Here is a 22,026-nt window from a genome sequence, read left to right on the forward strand (position 1 = left end):
GGGAAAATTATTTAACTTTTAACGTCACACACCAAAAATGCTAATATGGGAGCTGAATCGGAGTAACACATCAGATCTCCCCTTTATGACTGTGTAACCTTGAATATTTTAGGCTTGTGAAGACCTCACTGTGAGTATGATGGATTCTGAAGGTGTGAATTGGACTTTTAAAGCGATGCTACACTCGGAAGTGATAAATGAGCCTGCATGACATGCAACACCCCAGGGACAATCAGTGCTTTAATTGGAGACAGTGAGAGCTGTACTAGCATGCTAAAACCAGGATGGTGTTGATTACACAATGCGCCGCATGTAATCATGTGACACAGAGATCATTATCTTAGTGAATTAGGTTTAATTATAAGCAGTAAAACGCGTTATGATCCTACTTAAGGTTGCTTAATAACTCAAATACACACCAAAAGTGATGAATATAATCCTTTCTCTTACTGAATTCACTCGACTCTGACCCCAGTTGACTTTATAATTCTTAGTGTGGCGATGTCCTCCATTTGTCATTTCCCTTGAAATTGAAAGAATTTGTGCTACAGCTCTGCTGGATGGACAGAAACGAAAAATGGCAGATAGAAGAGGGGTTGTGGCCGGAGACTGCCCTGGCATGGAAGGACGCCGATTTGGCAACATCGACTGTCTCCCTGATCCCCTCTCTCTAATTCTGTCTTCCCACGACAGAGAACACCCAGCCCCAGTCTCCTATCCATTATGCATGGATGAGCTTTATTGCATTATGTTTTTTTAGGCTAACACACTTAGCAAGCTTGTAGCATGCACAGCCCCTCTTCACCAACTCGGTGAATAATTCAAGGCCAGGGCATTAGGCTTGGAATAGAGGAGCTTAATCAAAGGCTACAGCTTTCAGTGCGGCTCAGCGCTGCCCCATTGGCAGTTATAACCTCAAGCTTGGCACAACATAGATTTTAAAAAGGAAGTTGAATTATCAGGCCAGAGGCAGACTTTGGAGAGCTTTGTGAGCTTTGAGAGACTCTTGAGATTGTAATGTAATTCAGAAATCTTGCGTTCAGCAAACCTTCTTAGTTTTTATTGTGAGCAGCCAGGACACCTTGAACTGCACATGCTGCTGTTGAAGAAGCTGTAAAGAAAATTCAGCTCCGCTACAACCCCTATCTTTTTCTACATTCATCCATAATTCTGATTACTGCCATTTTTTTCTACATTTTTCTGTAAGCATGTTGGAAAACTTACTTACTACTGTGAGTTTTGGAGTATTGTTTAATAATATTGTTATCTAAGTTATCTTTTCAGGAATTTCAAATAACTACCTGGCTTTCAGATTTTAAAACTTCTTCTTCTTTTATTTATTTTTTTAATCCAGTATATTAAAGTGTCCAGTAATTGAAAATGTCTTCATACGTTTTGTTTGGTGTTCACAACTGATTCTAGACTGTTTGGGGCTTTAATAAATGAGTGTTGTGCTCGTTTATGTGTGTGACACAACAGCAGTAACTTCAGTTCATTATTCATAACTATTAAAATAAGTATTCCTGCCACAGAGACAAGATTGGTGTGGACTTCATAGTAAATCACAGTCTATATTTTGCAACAATTCATTGTTACAGTTTTACAGGTAAATCATTTTCTGTACAGCAGAATAGTTGACTTGATTTTTTTAACATGACTTTTGTGTTTTAGTCTTAATAAAAGTCTAATCTGAAGTTGTTTTTCAAATTCTGAGTTATTTGCTGTTGGGCCTCAGGCTTCATGGATAAAATTAAGAGCCCAGTCTACCCAAAATACAAAAAGTTGTTTTATTAAAAACCTCTGGTACACTGTCTATTTGACTGGCACAGCTGTTGTTAAGGGCTGTAGAGATGACCTCTCCTTCTGCTTTGGGGAAAGTGAGGAGTTGTGCTAGTGTAGTTAGGATTAAGTGTTACCTTTCTATTATTCAATCCCGATATGACATCATGTCCACTACACTTTGCCAACATAGTTTCAATTTTTCTGCACCCCTTCAGCCGCTCAATCTTATTCCATCTTTGAAACTTTGCAACAACACTCCACCACCCTTCATGTTTCTTTCAATTTTTAGTCTTTTCAGCCCATCCTCAATCCCCTTTGTATGTTATCCAGCTTTCTCTTCCATTTTGCCTCCCTTCAATCCTTCTTTATCTTTCTGTCTTTCTGACTTTCTCTCTTTTTCTCCATCTATTTTCTTTCTTGCTCTCTCTTGCGCGCTCTCTCTCTCTCTCTCTCTGTTTCTCCCCTGTAAAACGCATCCAGGCTTCCCTCGGGGGCTAATCCTGTTGGAAACGTTTCAGGGAAAGCGGATTATCTGTCGGAGCGGCATGATTTTTGGAGAAAGTTCACTCACACTTGATTAAATTAATCATTGTCCTCCAAAACCCCTCATGGTCTTTCCTTGTGGATACTGGTGGAGATAAATAACTGTCCTCAAACAGCATATTCATCTCTAATTAATTTGGGGTGTTGTGCTTTCTATTTAGGTGGAGGTATGGGCCAATGGTGTTGAGTAACAGAGAATGGGTGGCAGAACTGTCAGGAGACTGTTGGCAGAGCTTTTGTAGGCACACAGACTATTTTAATCTAGCAGTTTCTGCAGGTTGATGCAAAATCTTTGACAGCTTGATTTATCCTCACTTTTTAATTCACCAGTGGATTGCTTGAAGGGGGCCCAGCATGCTTTTGTTAGAGCTAGACAGAGACTAATGCCTGATTTGGTCTGTGCTTTCATAATTTATATAGAGGTGCCAGCATGCGTCATGCTGTCACCGCGGGTATTTGCTGCAGAACACATTAGAGGAAGGAATTAGTGTTTAAATACAGGTGTGTGTGTGTGTGTGTGTGTGTGTGTGTGTGTGTGTGTGTGTGTGTGTGTGGCCAGTAGGCAATTGTTAGTTTGTTGTTTATAGCCCATGAAGAGCAGTGTGGTCAATGAAGCTTCACAGGTGGATGGGATACAACATAACCTTGAGATGATGATAAACTTTCCAGTTCCCTGCCTACAGCAATCGCTCCCTCTCTCCTTTACTTTCAAACCATCCTTTCAACGGAAAGCCCACTGAGGCTCCATTTAACAAGAATATCCTCTCATTACACAACTGCGAAACCTTAAAAGTTACCATCCGTTAAGTGGTTTCATTGAAGGCAATGGAAAAATTCCCTTTCAAAGGAAATAATTACAGCTGGTTCTTCAGGGGTGCATGTAGCGGCAGTGTTTATGGAGCATAATTGCTATGCAGAACAATTACTCCGCAGCAACAATTGGTAGCTTTACCCCACATGAGTATGAGGATTAGAGCTGTGATCACCCAGGGTGTCAAGCACTTGTCTGGGTACGATTACTGAAAAGGTCCAAGGTTTGGAGTGAATCAGCAGCCCTTTGTGTACAGCATCAATAATATGAGGAAGGTGCATGCACATATGTGTTTGTCTTGCCCAAAGGACTCAACTGTAATTTTATCAGCAACAATTATATTTTATTACCAATTTGGTAATATTGATAAATACTAAATATATCATTACCTTAAGAGATTGATGTGAAAATTAAGTAATTTTGTACCTGTAACTTTATACCCGCCGTATGTGCAGCGTAAGTTGGAGTAAGTTTTGACAAACGAACACAGACCTAAATTCAAACAGCAACAAGTACTACTTAAAACCTGCACTGTTTACACAAAGAAGTAAAATTATATGGAAGTCAATTGGAAAACAACTCAACTGCTCACTTGAGCTATGACCTCAGTAACCACTTTCCTAATGAGCAGAAACCTGCCTTCTGAACTGACAAGTCACTGTCCAACTGTCCCACGTCTCAGTCAGGCTGATACCTAGCTTGTGATGCCTGATTTTAATAAACCTAGGTGGCTAAAATGATCAGCCCACAGGGTTTGATAATCCAGAGGCGGATGTCACGGTATCTACATTCACATTTTATATACAGCCTACAGTAAATAGAACTTTATGTGAAAATTGTAATAAATAAATTAGAATTTGTGTGTACTGCATGTAGTGGTTTTGTGCTCATCATTTTTTGTGCTTTCATAGCAGGGGCAGGTTTTTATAAATGTGGTCTGGGTATTATTATATGCATATGCCATGTTTGTTATTCATCCTCGCTGCAGTACAGGTTTACTGTCTGAAAAATGGCAGTATCTAACATCCTTAGACCGTGTCTCTGGAGATTCATCACGTTACATCATGATCCACTTGCTCAGCAGACATCCTGCCTGAAATGTCTTTCAGGTTTGACTCTTCGGGTCTGGATACCAGAGTTTGTCTGTTATGTAATTTGTCTGCGGGAAAGATGTGGTCTTTCTTTTTTCTTCCCCCCCCCCCTCTTCCTGCTTTCAACTCCATGCACGTACCTGAGGTTGTCTGTCTTCATAAATCAATGTATCCGTTGCAGATTTCACTGTGATATGCAGAGTGGAGATTCAGACTTCGATGGATTTGCATGGTTTTTGAACTGGGACATGTGCAAATAGGGAAGAAAAAAATAGATTCCCATGTCTTGTGCACTTGTCCCTCTGGTTCAGAGAGGTTATGAAAACACGTTGTTTCTACTTCACAGACCACTGTTGCAAGCTGCTTTATTTGTGGTTTGTGTAGATATTTTGTGTGCGTTTATAGGTAGTTGCTTATTGTATGCATATGCTTTGTATAAATAATTTTGCTCCTCAGGCATTTGCTGATTCAGTGAATAATTAATCAGCAGAAAACACTGATTATGGCTTAAAGATTAAATTCATGTCAAACAGCCATTAGTCCTAGCTGCGTGTGTCAATGCTGTGTTTTAATACATTCAAAATACCCCAGTTTTTGACTACTGGTTGGAAAACAGTTTCATAACTAACACAAAATTGTCATGTGTTGCTGTTACAGCCTTACAAATTGTAGACTTTTTTGATTAATTGATGTCTGATAAATTATCAGCACTAATGAAAATGCTGTTTAGGGAAAGATGGTGTCCGTATGCCAAAATAATCTGCAGTGCAGTAAAACGCAGTAATGTTTCAGTAATGTTTTATGGCCTTCCCTTTTTGAACGTTAGACTTTTTTTGATTTTTCTTCAGTTGTTTAGCTTTCTGCTCTCTTCTAATAGTTATTGTTATCATCTTCGTTAATACATTTTATTGATGCACTGTAAAATAGCTGCCCCAGACAGTTTTTTTGTTGCTTCTCTTTATTTTTCCCCTGACTTTCCAATCCTTAACATTTTGAACTTGTTAGCACGTCTAAGGTATAACAGGGCCATTTCTATGTGGACAGCCTAGGTGAGATTGTCAACAGGTCACGGCACTCACCTGAGCCAGGTTGTCATAGGATCATCATGGGGACTGTCAAAATCTCCCTCCACCTCTAACGGCTTGTCCTCTCTTGCTGTTCTCACGTGTTACCTCCTCTACCATCGAACTTCAGGCTCTGCTGACTCATGCGCCCATCTCTCCAGACATCATGTGTGTCTGAGAGCAAATTTTTCCTGAAGCCAAAAACATGTCAAAGCCTACCCTCAATGTTTGTCTCCATCGACTTCACGCCTTGCAAGTGTCAACACGCAACTGACAGAAATTCCTCGGCCTCTGCTGCAAATTCTTCTTCTCCGACCACTCTAACCTGTCTGTCCTCCTTCCCTATGGAGCACTCTCCTATATTCCCAAGTTTTCCCTGTGTCACATAAATTGAGAGTCAGCCCCAGAACCTGTAGTGGAGACGTGAAAACAGCCCTCTTCTCTTCTCTTCTCTTCTCTTCTCTTCTCTTCTCTTCTCTTCTCTTCTCTTCTCTTCTCTTCTCTTCTCTTCTCTTCCATGTGGTTATTTACAATTTCACTGGAGTCAGCTGATTATCATATTGTCATAGTTAGATCTAAATTGATGCACCTGTTTTCACACCTATACAAAATGAACACTAATATGACTAGAATATTTTTGGGCTGGTTGAATGAAATATGCTGTCTCAAAATGTCACATGTAAAGGGACGTTTTCCCTCAGGCCCCCTCAGAGGATTTAGTACAAAATTGTAAGAGTCATTGCCTTTGTCCTATGAAATCATTTTATCCCGATTGAAGCGGTAATGCCCCTATCCATATGGCACAGGGGCTGCAATTAGTCATTACCGCTAAAAACACCATATAGCTTCTGAAGGAATAGTTCCAGAGGCTTATAAACTAAATGCCAGAGTAGATTTAAACTGTTCTGTTGACATACTGCGACCCAAAACCCCTAATAAAGCACTTTATGGGAATACTCAGTGTTGTATTGTTTCATTTGAACTTGTTATTCATATGTATATTTTATGAACACAGGAGATTGGTGTCTCTTATGCCCAAGTTAGGTTATGCTTACACAAAGTTAGGTAAAGGTAGAGCTGGATCAAATCACTTTATACTTTTCAAACACTGAAAACTTCAGATTTTGATATTTTTTTTAATTATTTCTTGTATTGTTGTCATTATACAATATTTAACTTTTGCAAACTTGTTTAAATTGGACAAAAGGTTGTATTAAAAAATCTTTATGTATTCTCTGTAGAAATGCATACATAGTCTACCATATGCAGCATAATTTCTGTCTGGCAGTCTAAGCCATGTGGTTGCTTTTTTGCTTGGCAGAAACCAAAAAAAAGAGAGCCACCAATGGATTCTTTACCCTTTAGTACCAAAATCCTGCAATCCCTCAAACTCTCTCAGCCTTTTGCCAATTAGGAGCTCAGCAAATTGTGTTTCCAACTGTTTTCAAGCAGACTCCCCAACTGAAACTGTAGTTATAGCAATATAAGCTCATGATGGGGTTAGCGGTTAATCCCCGTCTGCAGATCCACAACCACACCTCCACAGCCTAATCAGCGCAGGCTGCTTTCACCTCTGATTAAACCTCTGTCATTTCTCTTCTCTGTCTCTGTATTATTATTATATTATTATTATTATTTTGGTATGAAGCCAACACATTATTCACCCTTCTGACTCAGATCATGGTGCAGACTGCAGCCTTATCATAATTTGTGAGAAATTCTGGTAGTGGAATCATACTTGCACTACTGCAAAGTGTTTACTATAGTAAATACTCAACAAGCAGACATAGTTGCCGAGATATAATGACAGCTTATAGCATAAGGCAACAAGCCTGGGATATAGCTGTGCTGCACTTTAGTTATTTTCAGATTCAGAGCCGATGTAATCTGAGTGTCTGTCATAAACACGGTGGGGATGTATTTTGTGCCATCTTCTTTATTGCTCGCATTGTTATAAATGGCTCTCTGGGTCCTCTCAGTCAGCAGGATTACAGCCCAGGATTAAGATTCTGCACAGTGAGCGAGTGGGTGTGCAGTGAGCGAAGCGAGTTATTGGAATTGCTATCATTATCCTCTGGATATCTCATCATGAACTTCTCACCTGAGTGCTCCTACAGCCGCACTGTATGCTGCACTTGCTGAATGCACACAGCTGCAGAACATTAAACGTGCAGATGTTGATGAAGTTGTTTTTCCCTCCTCCTCCTCTATATATAATCTCAAACTCAGTTTGGCTTTAGCTCGCATAAGTTTACACAACATAGTTATATTTAATTACACAAGTTGTAATGAGCACATCACAATCATTTCCATATAGAAAGCCATGGTGTTTACTGTGCATTGCAAATAGCATGTTTTTGCAGTGGGAGAGAGCTGCTTCAGTCCTCTAGTGTTTCCCAGGGACAACTGCAGTTGATCAAAAGAAAGATGATCTGAATCTCTTTTGACTAATTAGATCATTTAAAAGCCATTTAAGGAAAACAGCTCTAAATATTTTTAATTGCACATTATGTAATTATACATTCCAATTTAAATCTTTCAGCTTTGATAGTTGCCTTGCCTTGAAATTAGTGTGCATTTTCTGATAAAAGAAATAAATAATAATCACAAAAATGTTCTGCTGCTTTACTGGTAATAAAAAGAAAATGCTTCAGCCCTATTACCTCTAAAGGGCTGATATAATGAGTCTCATGGCTGGAAATAACAAAACTGTCTCATAAAAAGGATCACTCTTTAAATAAATTGCCAACAGGTCAAAGATGTGTTTCTAATAGTGACATTTATATTTCCTCCATTCAAACTCTGTTTAAAAACTAACCATTGGCCTCAGAAAAGCTTAACATAGTTTTTTGTGTTGCGTGTCCTCATCCTCGGTGTAGCAACAAGGCTACACCGCTAGTCTAACCGCTTTGCACAACTGTGCAATAAACTGGCTAGAAATTTACATGAGAAGCAGAGGCAGACAGATGTAGCTGCCATATATAAGTGTTGTGATCATCTTAGGAACGTGATGCTGTACTTGGATGAGGGTGTGTGCATGTGTGTCTAAGGTGAAATATACTTGTGCTTTGTGCTCTCTCAACACAATGCACTTTCATAAGATGCCCCAGTGCCCCCAGGATGCTCTTTGCTCACTCAACAGTAAAATGCATGGTATTGGAGGCGATGGACTAGCATTTCAGGCAGCACGGAAAAGACGATCTTTGCCATCCACAAGAAGTCATAATGATAAAACAGAAAGTGGAAGAAGAGTTATTGCCCGGAGAGCAGAATTAGATGGTGAGCTGCACCTTTTGTTCAGTCTGTATATGATGACAGACGCATCTAGATTGACTAGTCCTTTGGTCCAGACGTTGGGAAGTTGCTCTTAATGACAACGCACTGTAATGAACTGGATAATAGTGCTGAGTGTCACACAAATTCTAACTGTCTCTGTGGTGACACTTGCACAATCTTGCTCTCTTTCGTTTTCGTTCTCTGCCAAATCTGGTGATGTGGCTGCTGTCTGAAAACAGCTAAGCTAGCACATCTCATCACCACAGCAACAACTACGGTTCTATTTCAAGCTTATCTTTTTTCTGGGTGTGCATGTGGTTGAATTAATAATATTATCCTCCTCTGTCAATCTGTCAGTCACTTAAATTCCTCACAGAGAGAGAGAGAAACAGTGAGCCAGAGATTTCCCGGTTTCCTGCCCTCGCTTTGCTATGACCCACATTAATGAGCACTTTGTAGTTTGACTATCTGTTAGTTACCACTGAGGAAGATGACTGTGATAGCCCATATTTCTCTCGCCATTCCCCAGTGGCTGGCAGGATTAATGGCAAAGCTGCAGACTATGGCACTCGACAGCCATCTTGGGTTAAGGATGACTCAGATCTTTTTGCTCACTGTAGACTCATTAAACATCAAAAAGAATTCCTCATGAGCTCAGTAGATGCAATAATGCACAGATTTTTTATGCCGTGTTGACTAAACAGTACTTAGGGTTACAGGTTTGCACTTACAGTGGCTGCTAGAGTCCTTCTCAATGCACTTTATGAGCTGCTTCTGTTTATGGTGCCTTGGTTTGACACGACAAAGAGGAAAACAAACTGTGCCATTAGGTCTGAGGTGATGCAGAATGAGAACCCAGGCTTTTATTTTATGTTTCTGACTGCCTGAGCATGTTAGTCGGCTTCCACCTAATTTCAGTTGCTAATACATTCCCTTTCTTACAGTTTTCCCTGGGTTTCAATAATTGAACATGCCTGGCTTGGCTCTTGCACCACAAAAAAAGAAAAAAAAACATGACTTCACTTTTATGGAGACATGATTTGACAACAAGCTTGGGATTAGACAGACCGTCCCACAAGCAGAGAACAACACAGCCCACTTGAGTCACACTTGTTTTTTTTGTTTTTTTTAGATATAACTTGAAAACTCGTTTCTCTCTTGCAGAAACAGTGTTTGCATCCATTTATGCCAGATGTAGTTTTGCATGTGAAACAGGTAAAGTGAAGAGAGGCAGTGAATAAGAAATGCACATCAGCCACACCATTGGCTTTTCAAACTGAGCGGCTCAGAGGATGTACATTACCGCAGGGAGAAAAAGACATCGCTGAAAGAATCGGATCCACTGGGAACAATAAAAAATTGACCGTGCTGGTATGCTAACAAGGCTGTCAAGACTGAGTCTGGCAAGATTTATTCAGAAATCAAAACACCATATTAAATACAACATGGGCAGATTTTTTGCCAGGAGAAAATAAAGCTGGTGAGGCTTATAGATCCAAATTTATCAGTCAAATCCAAAATATGGCAAATATTTTCTTGCTCTCAAGGCTGCTATTAATTAAAAAAGAGATGATTCAGTTTATAAAGAAAATTCTGGCAGTGCTGCTTGCATTTATAGCAATAAAAGTAACATATAGGGCTGCTCGATTATGGCAAAAATGATAATCACGATTATTTTCACTGAAATTGAGATCACGATTCTTTGACGATATTTATTTAACCCTTTAAGACCTGCTATAGAACCAAGTCCACCAGAGCTTATATTATTTTTTTTACATGCTGTAGTGCCATTTGTGGGAGCATTTCAAGTTGCTATACATCAATACAACTGTTATAGCCCATATTTTAATAATATGTATGCATTAAGTCCATTAATTACATTAATTGCAAAAAAGTGCAATAAACTACAAAAAAAAAATTGAAAATCGCTTTTGTTTTGTTTACATATATTTCTACTTGGAGAAGTTTAAGAGGTTTATCCCTCAAAACTTTAAATACAATAAAGTTGCAAAAAATAGTTTACAACAACAGGAAATTTATTTTGAGTGTCTTCATAGTTTTATTTTGGAGATACAGTTTTTATATACTGCAGGAAAAACAAAAAACAATCCTATGATGCAAATTTGCAAAGAAAACAGCAGGTGCATCATTTCATTGTGGGAAGTGTTACGAACAGCTGATGGATCGGCAAAGCGTGTTTCTGGAATATTATGTTTTTGTTCCTGCAAGCGCTTTTTATGCAATTTTTGCAAAGCTTTATGTGGAAGGAAACCGTGACCGAGGACAAGCTGATGGCATAAGATGTAAGTACAACTCCTCCGGTTTCATATGCAAAACAAATTATTGCGCTAGCTTACACGGTTCAGGTTCTACAGGGATTTAAAAATAGTTACACAACACGGAGCGTGCTGCTCTGACCGGATTTAAAGGGTTAACAATGACTTTAAAAAATAATATAACATAGTGTGCAAAACCACTGAAGTTGTTTTTTTTTTTTTTTTTACCTCTTTTCAACCAACAGCAGTCACTCTCCTCTCCAAATAACTCCTGCTTAGCTTTCCGAGCTTCCCTCGGGTCCTCTTAATCAGCGGTCTCCAACCTTTTTTGCGCCACGGACGGTTTATGCCCGACAATATTTTCACGGACCGGCCTTTAAGGTGTCGCGAATAAATGAGGGAGGGGCTAATAATCGGCTCAGTCATTTTTAATGATCGTTGAAAGCCCAGATCGTAATCGTGATTAAAATTCGATTAATTGAGCAGCCCTAGTAACATAAATATCTCAACAGCTGGTAGAGTTTTGTGAAATGATGTGCAGACATCCACGATGCCGCAAGGTTAAATCTTCATGGCATTAGTGATGTCACTAATTTCCCTCCATGAGGTTAACATCTGTGGTTTTAAGTGAATTGTCTACACCGCTGGATTGATCGCCAAAGATCCGAATATCTGTTATCTGCATTTCACAAGAATTGCTGCTCCTTTGAGATTATTAGTCAGATGTTTATAAAACTTCCAGTTATGATCACCAAATAGCCCTTCATCCAAATTATGCTAAAGTTCAAGGTTGCAAATGAATTATGATGATCATTAGCTGGATGAACAACATCACGGACGTTCTGCTTTCAGTGTGGTGCAGATTTTAGTTGAATGAATAAATACGCTGTTATTGAAGACATGTTGCTTGAGCATGACGCTAGACTCTGATGCCAAGCGAGGATCTACAGGAGATGTGTTTTTTGTGTATTTCTGTGTCTACATCTTCAGCTGCTTCATTCTGCACAGACCACATTAATGATAGAACAGAGGCTTGGTCCACAGACTTCTCATTAAAAGTACAGCCATGAGATGAAGAGAAGTCAGACTGTGAGGGACTGTGAGACAGCAAAAAGAGAGAACTACAATTAAAGGTGGAAGCTTTTGGAAACAAAATAGGTAAACTAGAGCAACAGTGTGTCTCTCAGCCCCTGCAGGCTAAAAGTCTTCTTTCCTCTCAACACTTCTTCATGCTCTTTCTTCCACTTTTCATTATCTTCACTTCCCACCCGCCCTGCCCCCCGTCTCTCTGGGACCAGGACATCTCCCGCCTCACATTATCACAGCACTGCTGCTGTTGATGCTGCTGTTAATTCGCACACCCCAGCTCACTCCCACCACTGCACTTCTGCTGAGTTGGTCTGATCTTGCCTTTACTTTACAGGAGGAAGGTCATTCCTCCATCTCCTGTGTGGTGATGGACTAGAGAGGGGAGGGGCAGGAGGGCAGAGGAGAGGAAAGCATATGGTTAGTTAACTTTAATGCAGAGGCAGATGTCTCTCTGTGTAGTTGGAAGATTAGTGGGTTGGAAATGTGTCATGCTATGATCATACAAGGGAATATTTGTAGTCTTTATTGTCGAGGGGCCGCAGCCCAGGTTTATGTTACATATGGGATGTGAGCTTCACTTTTAACTTTTGCCTTTTTGATATTGAGGGTGCTTAACTTCTCATTACCTCATATAATAAATCATGTATTTGGATTTCAAAATATTCATAATATATCAGCTAATATATCGGCTTTGTTGATTTTATTTGCAGTCTACTTAAAAGTGCACACACCGTCTACACACTGCCTCCATATGAGTATGTGCTTGTCTCTGTCACAAAAATAAAGTCTGAAAAAATTAAGCACTGCCTTTAAATTGTTTCTTTTAAATGAAGTCCTGACATCGTCAAATATACAAATCTAATCGCCTGCTAAATTTTTTTGTTTTTCCATTTTTTTCTTGTTGCCTCCCCATGCCCTCTCTCCACTCCTCTTTTAGTTCATCCCTCTAAGCTGCTTATGTCAGACTTCTGTCCCGGTGTGGGCACACTGTGAAAATGAGGTGAAATGAAGTGTGCGGAGAGTGGTTTGGGCATGTGAGACCACTGCCTGTTTAACTTTGCATAGCTCTGTAGCCAGCCAGCCAAGCAGACAGACTGAAAAACATGGCTACAGAGTGGCCCATCATGTCCCTCTATTACAGAATCCTCCAGCCGTAGTAACACTCCACATGCCAGTTATATAAGTGAAGATAATTCATCTGACGGTTCTGTGTGAGGTGTGAGATCATAAGCCGGGTTTATGGCACACCGCTTCTCTCGACGGAGTCAGCGAGATCCTAGTCCCACGGACAACTGTCTGAAAAATTGAGGCGAGGCTCTTTGCTAAACTTGCCCCTCAGAAGTTCCCTCGGGCAGTTTTGTCCCCTAAAATGGCCACAAGAAGCTGCAAGGTTAGGGGAAGGGGGTGGCGCTCTGTCAGTCCAGGAAATTTATGAGAACTATGAGGGGAGCCAAACCAGAGGTCTTGCAGGTGTTGATGCTGTAGCAAACTCTCTTTGACCAAGTGCCACAGGAGATAGAGGCAAGCTTGATGTCAGAGGATGTCGGTGACTTGTCATACATCACATGATGAATGGGTAGGGAAGGCTAAAGGGACTAGAAAGATCAAGCTTCCCTGAACTATGGGTGCAGGAGAGCATTAGAGAGAGTGAATTAAAAGTGAAGAGTGTAAGAAGCACCTAAGATTAAATCTCAGAATGTAGGGAAGAGTCCAAATAGCACAAAGTATGTCTTTATCATATTTTATATGTGGTGCATTTACATATTGCATGGATTTTCGGGCTCTTTATGCATACATTTTAATACTGAATTTTCTATGTGCACTTAGTAAAGTGCATATATTTACTGTCTTTAAACCTGCATATAAATTTTCCCATTATTTATTTCCTTTTAACTGGAGCAAGACAAATACACAACATGAGACAGGTTTCAATATTGGAAGAACCCATGCAGGGGTGTTTGTTTAATTGAGTTTGGAGACTGGAGGGATCAAACACCATGCTATCCAAAGATCTTCTCTCTTTGGTGCTTTGATGATAGTGGTGCAGAACACTGTATACAAACATGTTTAGTCCGAATCTCCCAGTTATTCAGCTGGTATCAGATGTGGTAACTGCAATGCCATAGCATTTCATTCACATAATTGTCATACACATCATGAGAATGTTGTTTTCCTGTAAGAGATCATCATCATCATTATTTGATGGGAATGTTTCATCAAAGGATAAAGGAGATCACTCTGAAAAAAAACTTGATTGCTTTATCAGTAACCCTTTCTTCCCAGACTGTAGGGGATTCGAACCATGTCAGTAAAATGCCCCCTACACAGTAATAGATCCACACAACTCAGTATTATTTCATTTTTATCTGTCACCTTTCGATTACATACAATATGTACAATTATTATAGTGGGAGAAGTGAAACGCTGAGCTGTGTCTTTGTAGTTCTGGCTTTCTCTTCATTATAACATAAAATTTTGTACTTCAATAACAAACCAGTGGTTGGATTATAAGCATTTTGTGTTTTAAGCAAACACTGGCAAAAACCAGCAGGTGATGTGGAAGCGGGTGGGTGGGATGGAGTGGCAGCTGACACTATTCACTGTTGGGTCAGGGCATGCGACTAATTAATGTTTTAGATGTTGATTAACCCTGTAAACCCCTTCATACTAGGTTTTACCTGCTAAACTACTTCTTAGCTGCGATGAGCGATACCTGGAGCCTCTTCTGGTTGCCTGACATAGTAACTGGTCACTGTTATGATAAAATCTGTTAACAGAGTCAAGCTATTTTTTCCTGTCTCCAGGTGTATTGCTAAACTAACCAGTGAATAAATTTACACTATAGGAGATGTTCCCAACCTGTTTCATTTGAAGTACCAAAAGCATGTTTACTGAAAACAATTTTGTTAAAATGTATTCTTGACTACTTTTAGTTTTTCATGTGCAGTACAATTTCCATTTCTTTCTGTTTTAGTATTCTTAATGACCAATTAACCCATATGTTATGTTTAGTGTGTATGCTTGTTTGCTAAGGTTGCTGATAGATTTACTGTACTTTCTTTTCCTGTACTACTACAGTATTTCTAATATTAGTCTATCATGCTTTCAGCCAATAATTTTAATTGATACCTAAATTTTTTAGGTGGTTTAACCGTTTATTCACTTTTTGCCACTTTCTCATCTATTTTAACCATTTTACGTGGACTGTTTGCTCCTTTTTTCTGGTGGTCATCTTCAGTTATCCAATTCATGGGTTGAGGTATTTTTTTGCATTCGCATAGCATATATATGTCTTGGGGGAATTCATGCCTTGTGTTTCCATCAGTGTATAGAGAGAGGTGTCAAAGAACAGCTCAAGACCTGACGACATATTCCTTATTCAGATGTCAGTTAATTAAGTGACAGACAACAGAGATAATGACCTCCCAGTGGACTTCTCCCTAAGGGAGAAGGCCTCAGAATGAAATGTCACAACTGACTCCAGGCATTTGCTCAACTTTCACTGTGCTTAAAGAGAAACACAATATCATGCATTTTAAAACATGCCAGGCATTTATTTATGTATTTGTCAATATTTTAATGAGATGATTGATAGCCTGTCACGTCTCTATGGTAAAGGGGAGGTAATAACTGCTGCGGGGCCACTTGTATCCTTAAAAAACTTGTACAAGTTGTTATTTGTATGGATTAAATGAAAAATATATTATGTTTTAATAAGGTTTGAGGTGACCATTTAACCATTGCCCTAGCTAACTATCTGCTGGTAGAAGCTTCATCTTAATCTTAAAGATAGAGACATCTTCTCATTTATTCCCCCAGGAAGGAAAAAAGTGTATTTTTCCAACAGCAGGCTGTGGTTATTCTGTCTTGTTTCATCAGAAAACCTAAAGCTTGCAATTCAGCGATTACATCATAATCAAATCATTGGTCAAAATGTGCATATCTTATTAATAAATTTAAAAAGTGATTTGAACTTACAGTAACCTACAGATAATATGTAATATAGAGTACAGTTTTTAATAACAAATGGTTAGCTGCTTTAGAAGTACATGAAGCATACTTAGAGAGTTGGAACACCATCAGATTACATCACACTGGAATGAAATGAATATCACTAATGTAACTAATGGTTTTTTCTCTTTCTTAATTGCTTGTCTCAGTACTTCAGTTTAAAAGTGACATGACGTTTTGTCAGGCTTACATAATAATTTTCACAGTCTGCATTTTTGTATAATATGCGGACTGGAATTTGCAATTCGCTGAACAAATCTCCTCAAACAGATGCATGACGTGTGTGTGTGAGAAAGAGTTATGTCTTGAGCTTCGAGTGTTAATCTAATTCTGTGGCTTCTGAGTGAGGTGTTGGTCTATGTGAGGATGTTAACAGTCTGTCGCTTCACTAGGGGTGCCAGGCACCGCTTCTGTTTCTGCAGAGCGAGTGCAGATATTTTCTTTGAGTTTCGGAGAGAAAACAGTACTGCTGATGCAACACGCAGCTGAAGGATTCCCGTGGGTGACCTTGCTCTTTTCTGACACATCCCCTGCCATTACTTCATGAAAAAATGACAAGGTAGCAGATGAAAGGATTCGTGAGAAGAGTGGGATGTGAAGCAACAGCTTAATATTTAAGGGATATGTCCATTTGATTAGACTACTCTCATCCAAAATGGGCGGAAGCCTGCGAACACATGTCACAATATAACTGACAAGAAATAAATTAGGTCCGATTTCCTACCATCAGTTTGACTGCAGCGCAGTGAACAATGCAATGGAGGGGGGGACTGTCAAAATTGAGGAAACAATCATTTTAAATAAAAGAAATTCGACAGAAATTAGATCAATTTTTTCCCCTTATTATTTTCTTTTGTAGACAGCTACTGTACAGTTTGCTCATCTTTTTGGCTCACTGTAGAGAAATAACCTCCAACTGAGTGGATGGCTGATGGGGTACAATAAAGCCCATTGAAGCCCTGTCACAGAAAAATGAGGCCTGCTACAATAGCAATGTTATCTATGGGGAGGTGCAATGAGGAACTTCTCTGATGTGACAGACTCGCTAACAGTGTCTGACAGGACCCAGGAAACCACAAAGGCCGCACTGTAGCACTGTACTCGTACTGAAGTAAACAGATCAGAGCAGCGGGTATGTGTGCCTGGGAGTGCATGCATTTTTGCCCTTTTATTTATCCAGTGGCTACTCAACTGTCTTACATTATGGCACATTCACACCTAGTATCTTCACTGCATCTGTATATGTGTTTGTTGAGGATTGTTCTCCTTTGATTGTTGAGGCATGATGAAGCATTACAGTGAGAAGTTGACAGTTGTGAGAAGACTTTCTTCATCATCAAAGAGTGAGTTTCATCATCCCAAATGCACAGTTAACCTACAATTAAGGGTTCAATATGCAGACTAATATTTGATGTGAAAGTCTTGAGCGCGGGGAGGTTTTGAGAATAAGGAATGATGACACAATTAGTCTAGTGGAGCTGATCTGTGAAGTCCAGTGTTACATGCAAAGTCTGAATGGACCCTCAGACATTCCCACAACTTGAACAATGAATCTTGAAGACAATGAAAACAGTCCTCATACTCCTGGAAGAAAATTTAAAAGGACGCTACATCAGGGAGGAAATGAAAGGAAAAAACCCAGTCATAGGAAAAAATATGAATTATAGCATCCTAACCAAGGCATTTGCATGATTTAGTTAAAAATCATAATCAAATATTAAAGGTTGTAGATTCTTGAACATTTCTGATGGTTATGAATTGTCTGAAATCTGCACTTTTTTGCTATGCAAGCCATCCAGTCATCAAAGAAAGCAGAAAGCATCTTTCAGCCATACATTTAACTGCTTTTATCACTTTAGGCTTATCTTAGCTGTGAATAATTTGAGTTAATCTGATACTCCTGTAAGTTCCCTTCTCTGAAAACCAAACTGACATTTCAGTAATAGTCTAGCTGTTGCAGGTTTAACTGCCAAAAAGTGGCAATGCTCCAGTTTTAAGAAGAAGCAGTTTTAGTGATTTGAATTTAAATTTGCTGAATTTCTTTATCTGTATACTAAGTTATGAGCTGTCAGTGAGCATATGGAGCACATGTAGTTTGCTGAAAAAGCCTCACTTCCCTATTAATTCCCATGTGTGCAAGCTGAAAAGGATATTCTGGGACAGTTTTGAGATGAAGTTTCCAGATTGGGCCTTGGTTCACCAGTTTCAATCTGTCTGTCTGCTAGACCAGCTGTAATGCAGCCCTCTTTGGAGAGGCAGACGGAGAACATGCAACCTTTATTCTGAAAAGCCAAGCCCGGCGGGATGACAGCTCCTAAAACTCTGTCAGATGGCAGCAAGGCCTCTGGACATGAGGGGCATTTTGATTTGAGTCAGTAGCCTCCAAAACCTGGAATGAGAGTAAGTTTAGAACACAAAATAATCGGAAAGCTGCGCTGTCACAATAATGGCCTGTGTTGGCTTCTGTCACGAGCTGATGAGGAAAAGAGGATTTGAGGGTTGAGTAAGCTTATGGAAATATACCCAAAGCTCATCATTATTCTATCACCCCTCCTTAGTCTAGTGCCTCTCCCCTCTCTATTAGTACATATACTGCATCTACAGTAGCGAGATCTCATCTTTAGTCCTTATGATTGGTATTCATAGCAATGCAGAACAGTGTCATGCTGAGCAGAGTTTGGGCTGTGTGCACCACAAAAAGGGGAAAGACACGAAGAGAGAATAGAAGTGAAATGGGGGGAAAATGATTACTTCTCCGTAGTCACGCTGTTTCAAAGCCTACTCTCTCTGTCAAGAGATGAGGAGGATGAGGGCTTGCAGGCAACGAAGATCTCTTCCTGTTTTCCAAACTCCTCATCATGTTCTTTCAAAGAAAAAGTTTTTTTTCCCTGCTTGTGTATGACGACTCAGAAGTCTTCCTCTGCCTCAAACTTTGCATGAACTTTCTTTGTTTTTTCAAAGGCTTCTGGGAGTTGAGAGCAAAGGCGAAATCTTTTCAGATTTTCTTATGAAAATCTCTGGTGTCTTGCTTCTTGGAGGTTGTGGCATTGCGTGTCTTTGGTAAAAAAGTTTATGAGTCTTGTGCGAGGTTATTGAAACTGTAAAGACCACCGAGCAACAGGCACAGTTGTTATCAACTGTCTCTTAGCGGTTTGGATTTCCGATTTGTTGCCTCGGATGAATGGATTCAGCTCGGTCCAGTTTGTTCCGATTACTCAGAATGCAACAAACAGTCAGAGATGTAATCTACTGCAGCTTTGCAATCAATTTTTTAAGTGTTTCTAGGCCAGAAATCCCTCTATAGTCTCTTTTGTACTCCAAATCCCCAATCATCCTAAATGATTACAGTGAATTTCACAGAAGAGATCAAAGTTTAATAATCAGTTTAACCTTTGTTCTCCCCCTCAGTTACATTTTCAATTGTGTAATCGACCTGGACTTAGAAGGCAAATCAACAAGGATTTAAGCTCTCAGCTTGAAAGGACAGGTGGTCTCACATACTCTCCACATAAGAATATATTCTGTCAGTTTCTGACTTTGTTTTCCCTTGCCCCTTGTGAATTTTGAGTTTACCAAATGATCTTTACATTTTGTTTCATTAATTTAACCTCATTCATTCAGGGAGGGTCTTACAATTAACCCAGAGTATCAAAATTTAAAAAACTCTTAAGTAGGAAACTGCTTGCTAACCTCTGTACTGCCCTTTCATTGATTAATGTAAGCTACCATTCATTCGTTAGCGTGTCCCTTTATACTGTCTGTATACTGTCTATATAGAATGAATCAAAATACACCTAACTGAATTCAAATGATTACACTTAAAGTACTACTGGCAGACTGCAGCTGGCCATTTTCCGTGCCTTGCAATATCACTGCAGGAGTGTTCAGGGAGTTGCATGGGCTTAATTGCTTAATTATTGACACCTGAAAAGACATCTCTTGGGTAAATTGGTCAAACCATGTTGTCTGTTAAGCTCTTCATGCTTTCATGACAGTGTTTTTCTTATACCTTGATTTTAACTTGTATGATGTTCTAAAAATAAAACCCATGTCTTTATTAAGTCGTCTCCATTTCATGTTTCTCTTTGTTAGCACAGTTTGCATCAAATAATTACACAGAACACAGTTTATTCCCTGAGAAACAAACGTAAATATTACGTTGAGGCATGAAAGGGTTACAGTTTTGTCAAGAAAAACAGTTTAATCTCATTTTGTTGTATTGATTACTTTGTGAGGGTACATGCCACTTGGATGGATTTCCTTTTAGGCATAAACTCTTCTGAGAGACTACCAACATGTTTTTATTGACCTTCCTTGCCTCTGCTTCTGTTGATGCAGGAAAAGTATTGAACACGGACCTGCGCCACTACCTCAGTCTGCAGTTTCAGAAGGGCTCGCTGGACCACAAGCTCCAACAGATTATACGGGACAACCTCTACCTACGCACCATCCCCTGTAAGTACACCATTGATGGCATTCACTATACATGGTTTGAATGTACAGTCTACCCTATTTTCAGCACATGTGCACTTTTGTCTGAAGCACCCTATGGGAACAATGAGGCCGTTCTGTATGCATCTGACAGCTGGAAACATATTGCACTGAAAAGCAGCAGGCCTGTTCTGATTTTATTACGCAAGCCTGAATACGCACACCGCGCTCAAACACATATGTACCCTGTCTGCTCCTGCACTGTCAGTCACTCACAGCTCTCTGTCACACACACTACAAAACACACATTTCAGTGTCACCATAGCAACCCGGCCAAGGACATCTCTGTAACCCCCGTGTAACTTATTTACTTCTGTGCCGTATCATCATAATGATCAAAGTCGTATTCTTTCCATAAATATTCCTGCTTTTTCCCTCCCCTTCTCTGCTTTTCCTTGCTGACATTCTACTCAGCGGGGCCGTCACCAGCTATTATTCTTGCTGTAATCAGTAATTGAGTGGTAAATAAAAAGGTTGGTACTGTGGACAGTGAATGGGTTTTTGGGTAATAGTAATTTTGAGTGGAAAAACGGAAAAATATTTATAAGCAATATTAGTCATTTCATTACAAATTAATATATTCCAAAAACATACAATCCCTGTAATTCCAAACAGTGGAAATGTTTCATAATGTCTTCAGGATTTGGACTGGGTTAGTCGAGTAAAATTCACTTTTACCGTGCAGACAGAAACCTTTCATTGGTAAAATGTCACTTTCCAGGAGCTAAGAAAAAGAAGAACACATTTGCAGCCTGACGCCTCTGCATTTTCTAACCTTTTTTTAGATAATTCAAAAGGTTTTATAAGCTTGAATGTTCGCCGTTTTTGTTAAATGAAAGCATGGAAATTACCAAAATTAGAGATGAGGCTGTTAGCACAGCAAAGGTGCAAATTAATATCCCGATTAAGGGTTGTGTGGGTTGCATAAATGCAGGCTGTTTGCCACAATGAAGGGAACGCCTCTAAAATTAGAAATGCAATTTTATTTCTTTTCTTAAAAGGATTTTTTTTGTGCTGTATCTGTCTGCATTGCTACTGTAATTTAAAAACAGATTTCCATTTAGAAAATTTGTATTAAATTTGTATTAAATTTATTGTAAAACGGTGAAACACTGATGTCGAATGACGCACAAGGAGAAACTGCACAGAATTTTAAGGCACCAGATGATGTGCTGAAGTGAAACTGCATCGACGGGAGACGTGACTCTGACACGGTGTCTGTAAGTCTGACGTAATGTTTGCACAGATATATTGGCCTAAATATTTACCACGTCATGCTGAACACTGACTCTGCTCAGAGAAATGCCGTAATTGGGTGTAGTCAAGGTTTAAGTCACGTGCAGAGGGACTTCTGCTGAGGCGATGACAGACTCTTAGGCACAGCCCTGTCACAAACACGCAGCATCTCAGCACTCGCGCCCCTCAGGGCTGGAAGTTGCTCTGCTTTGTTCAGAGGGGTCATGCAGCGCAAGTGTGAAAATTTTCAGAGAGTAAGCTGCTTACCTTTAATATATATTTTACTTAAGGACGATCCTTCTTCCATCCCTCGCCTCACTCAGTTTCTGAGTTTTTCTATGTTTTTCTTTGTGTTT

At 39.6% G+C, this 22,026-nt stretch overlaps 1 protein-coding gene across 2 annotated transcripts in view; it reads left to right on the top strand.

Annotated features, from left to right (window-relative positions):
* The window catches only part of magi3b (membrane associated guanylate kinase, WW and PDZ domain containing 3b), a 125,867-nt gene that overhangs the window by 65,286 nt on the left and 38,555 nt on the right, over positions 1–22,026 (top strand). For both annotated transcript variants that reach the window (XM_026167074.2, XM_026167072.2), the window contains exon 2: positions 20,282–20,398. In XM_026167074.2, coding sequence (XP_026022859.1) covers positions 20,282–20,398 — 117 coding nt within the window. The remainder of the gene's footprint in view (positions 1–20,281; positions 20,399–22,026) is intronic.

This window comes from Astatotilapia calliptera, chromosome 5 (genome assembly GCF_964374335.1).
Source record: "Astatotilapia calliptera chromosome 5, fAstCal68.1, whole genome shotgun sequence".
Lineage (NCBI taxonomy): Eukaryota > Metazoa > Chordata > Actinopteri > Cichliformes > Cichlidae > Astatotilapia > Astatotilapia calliptera.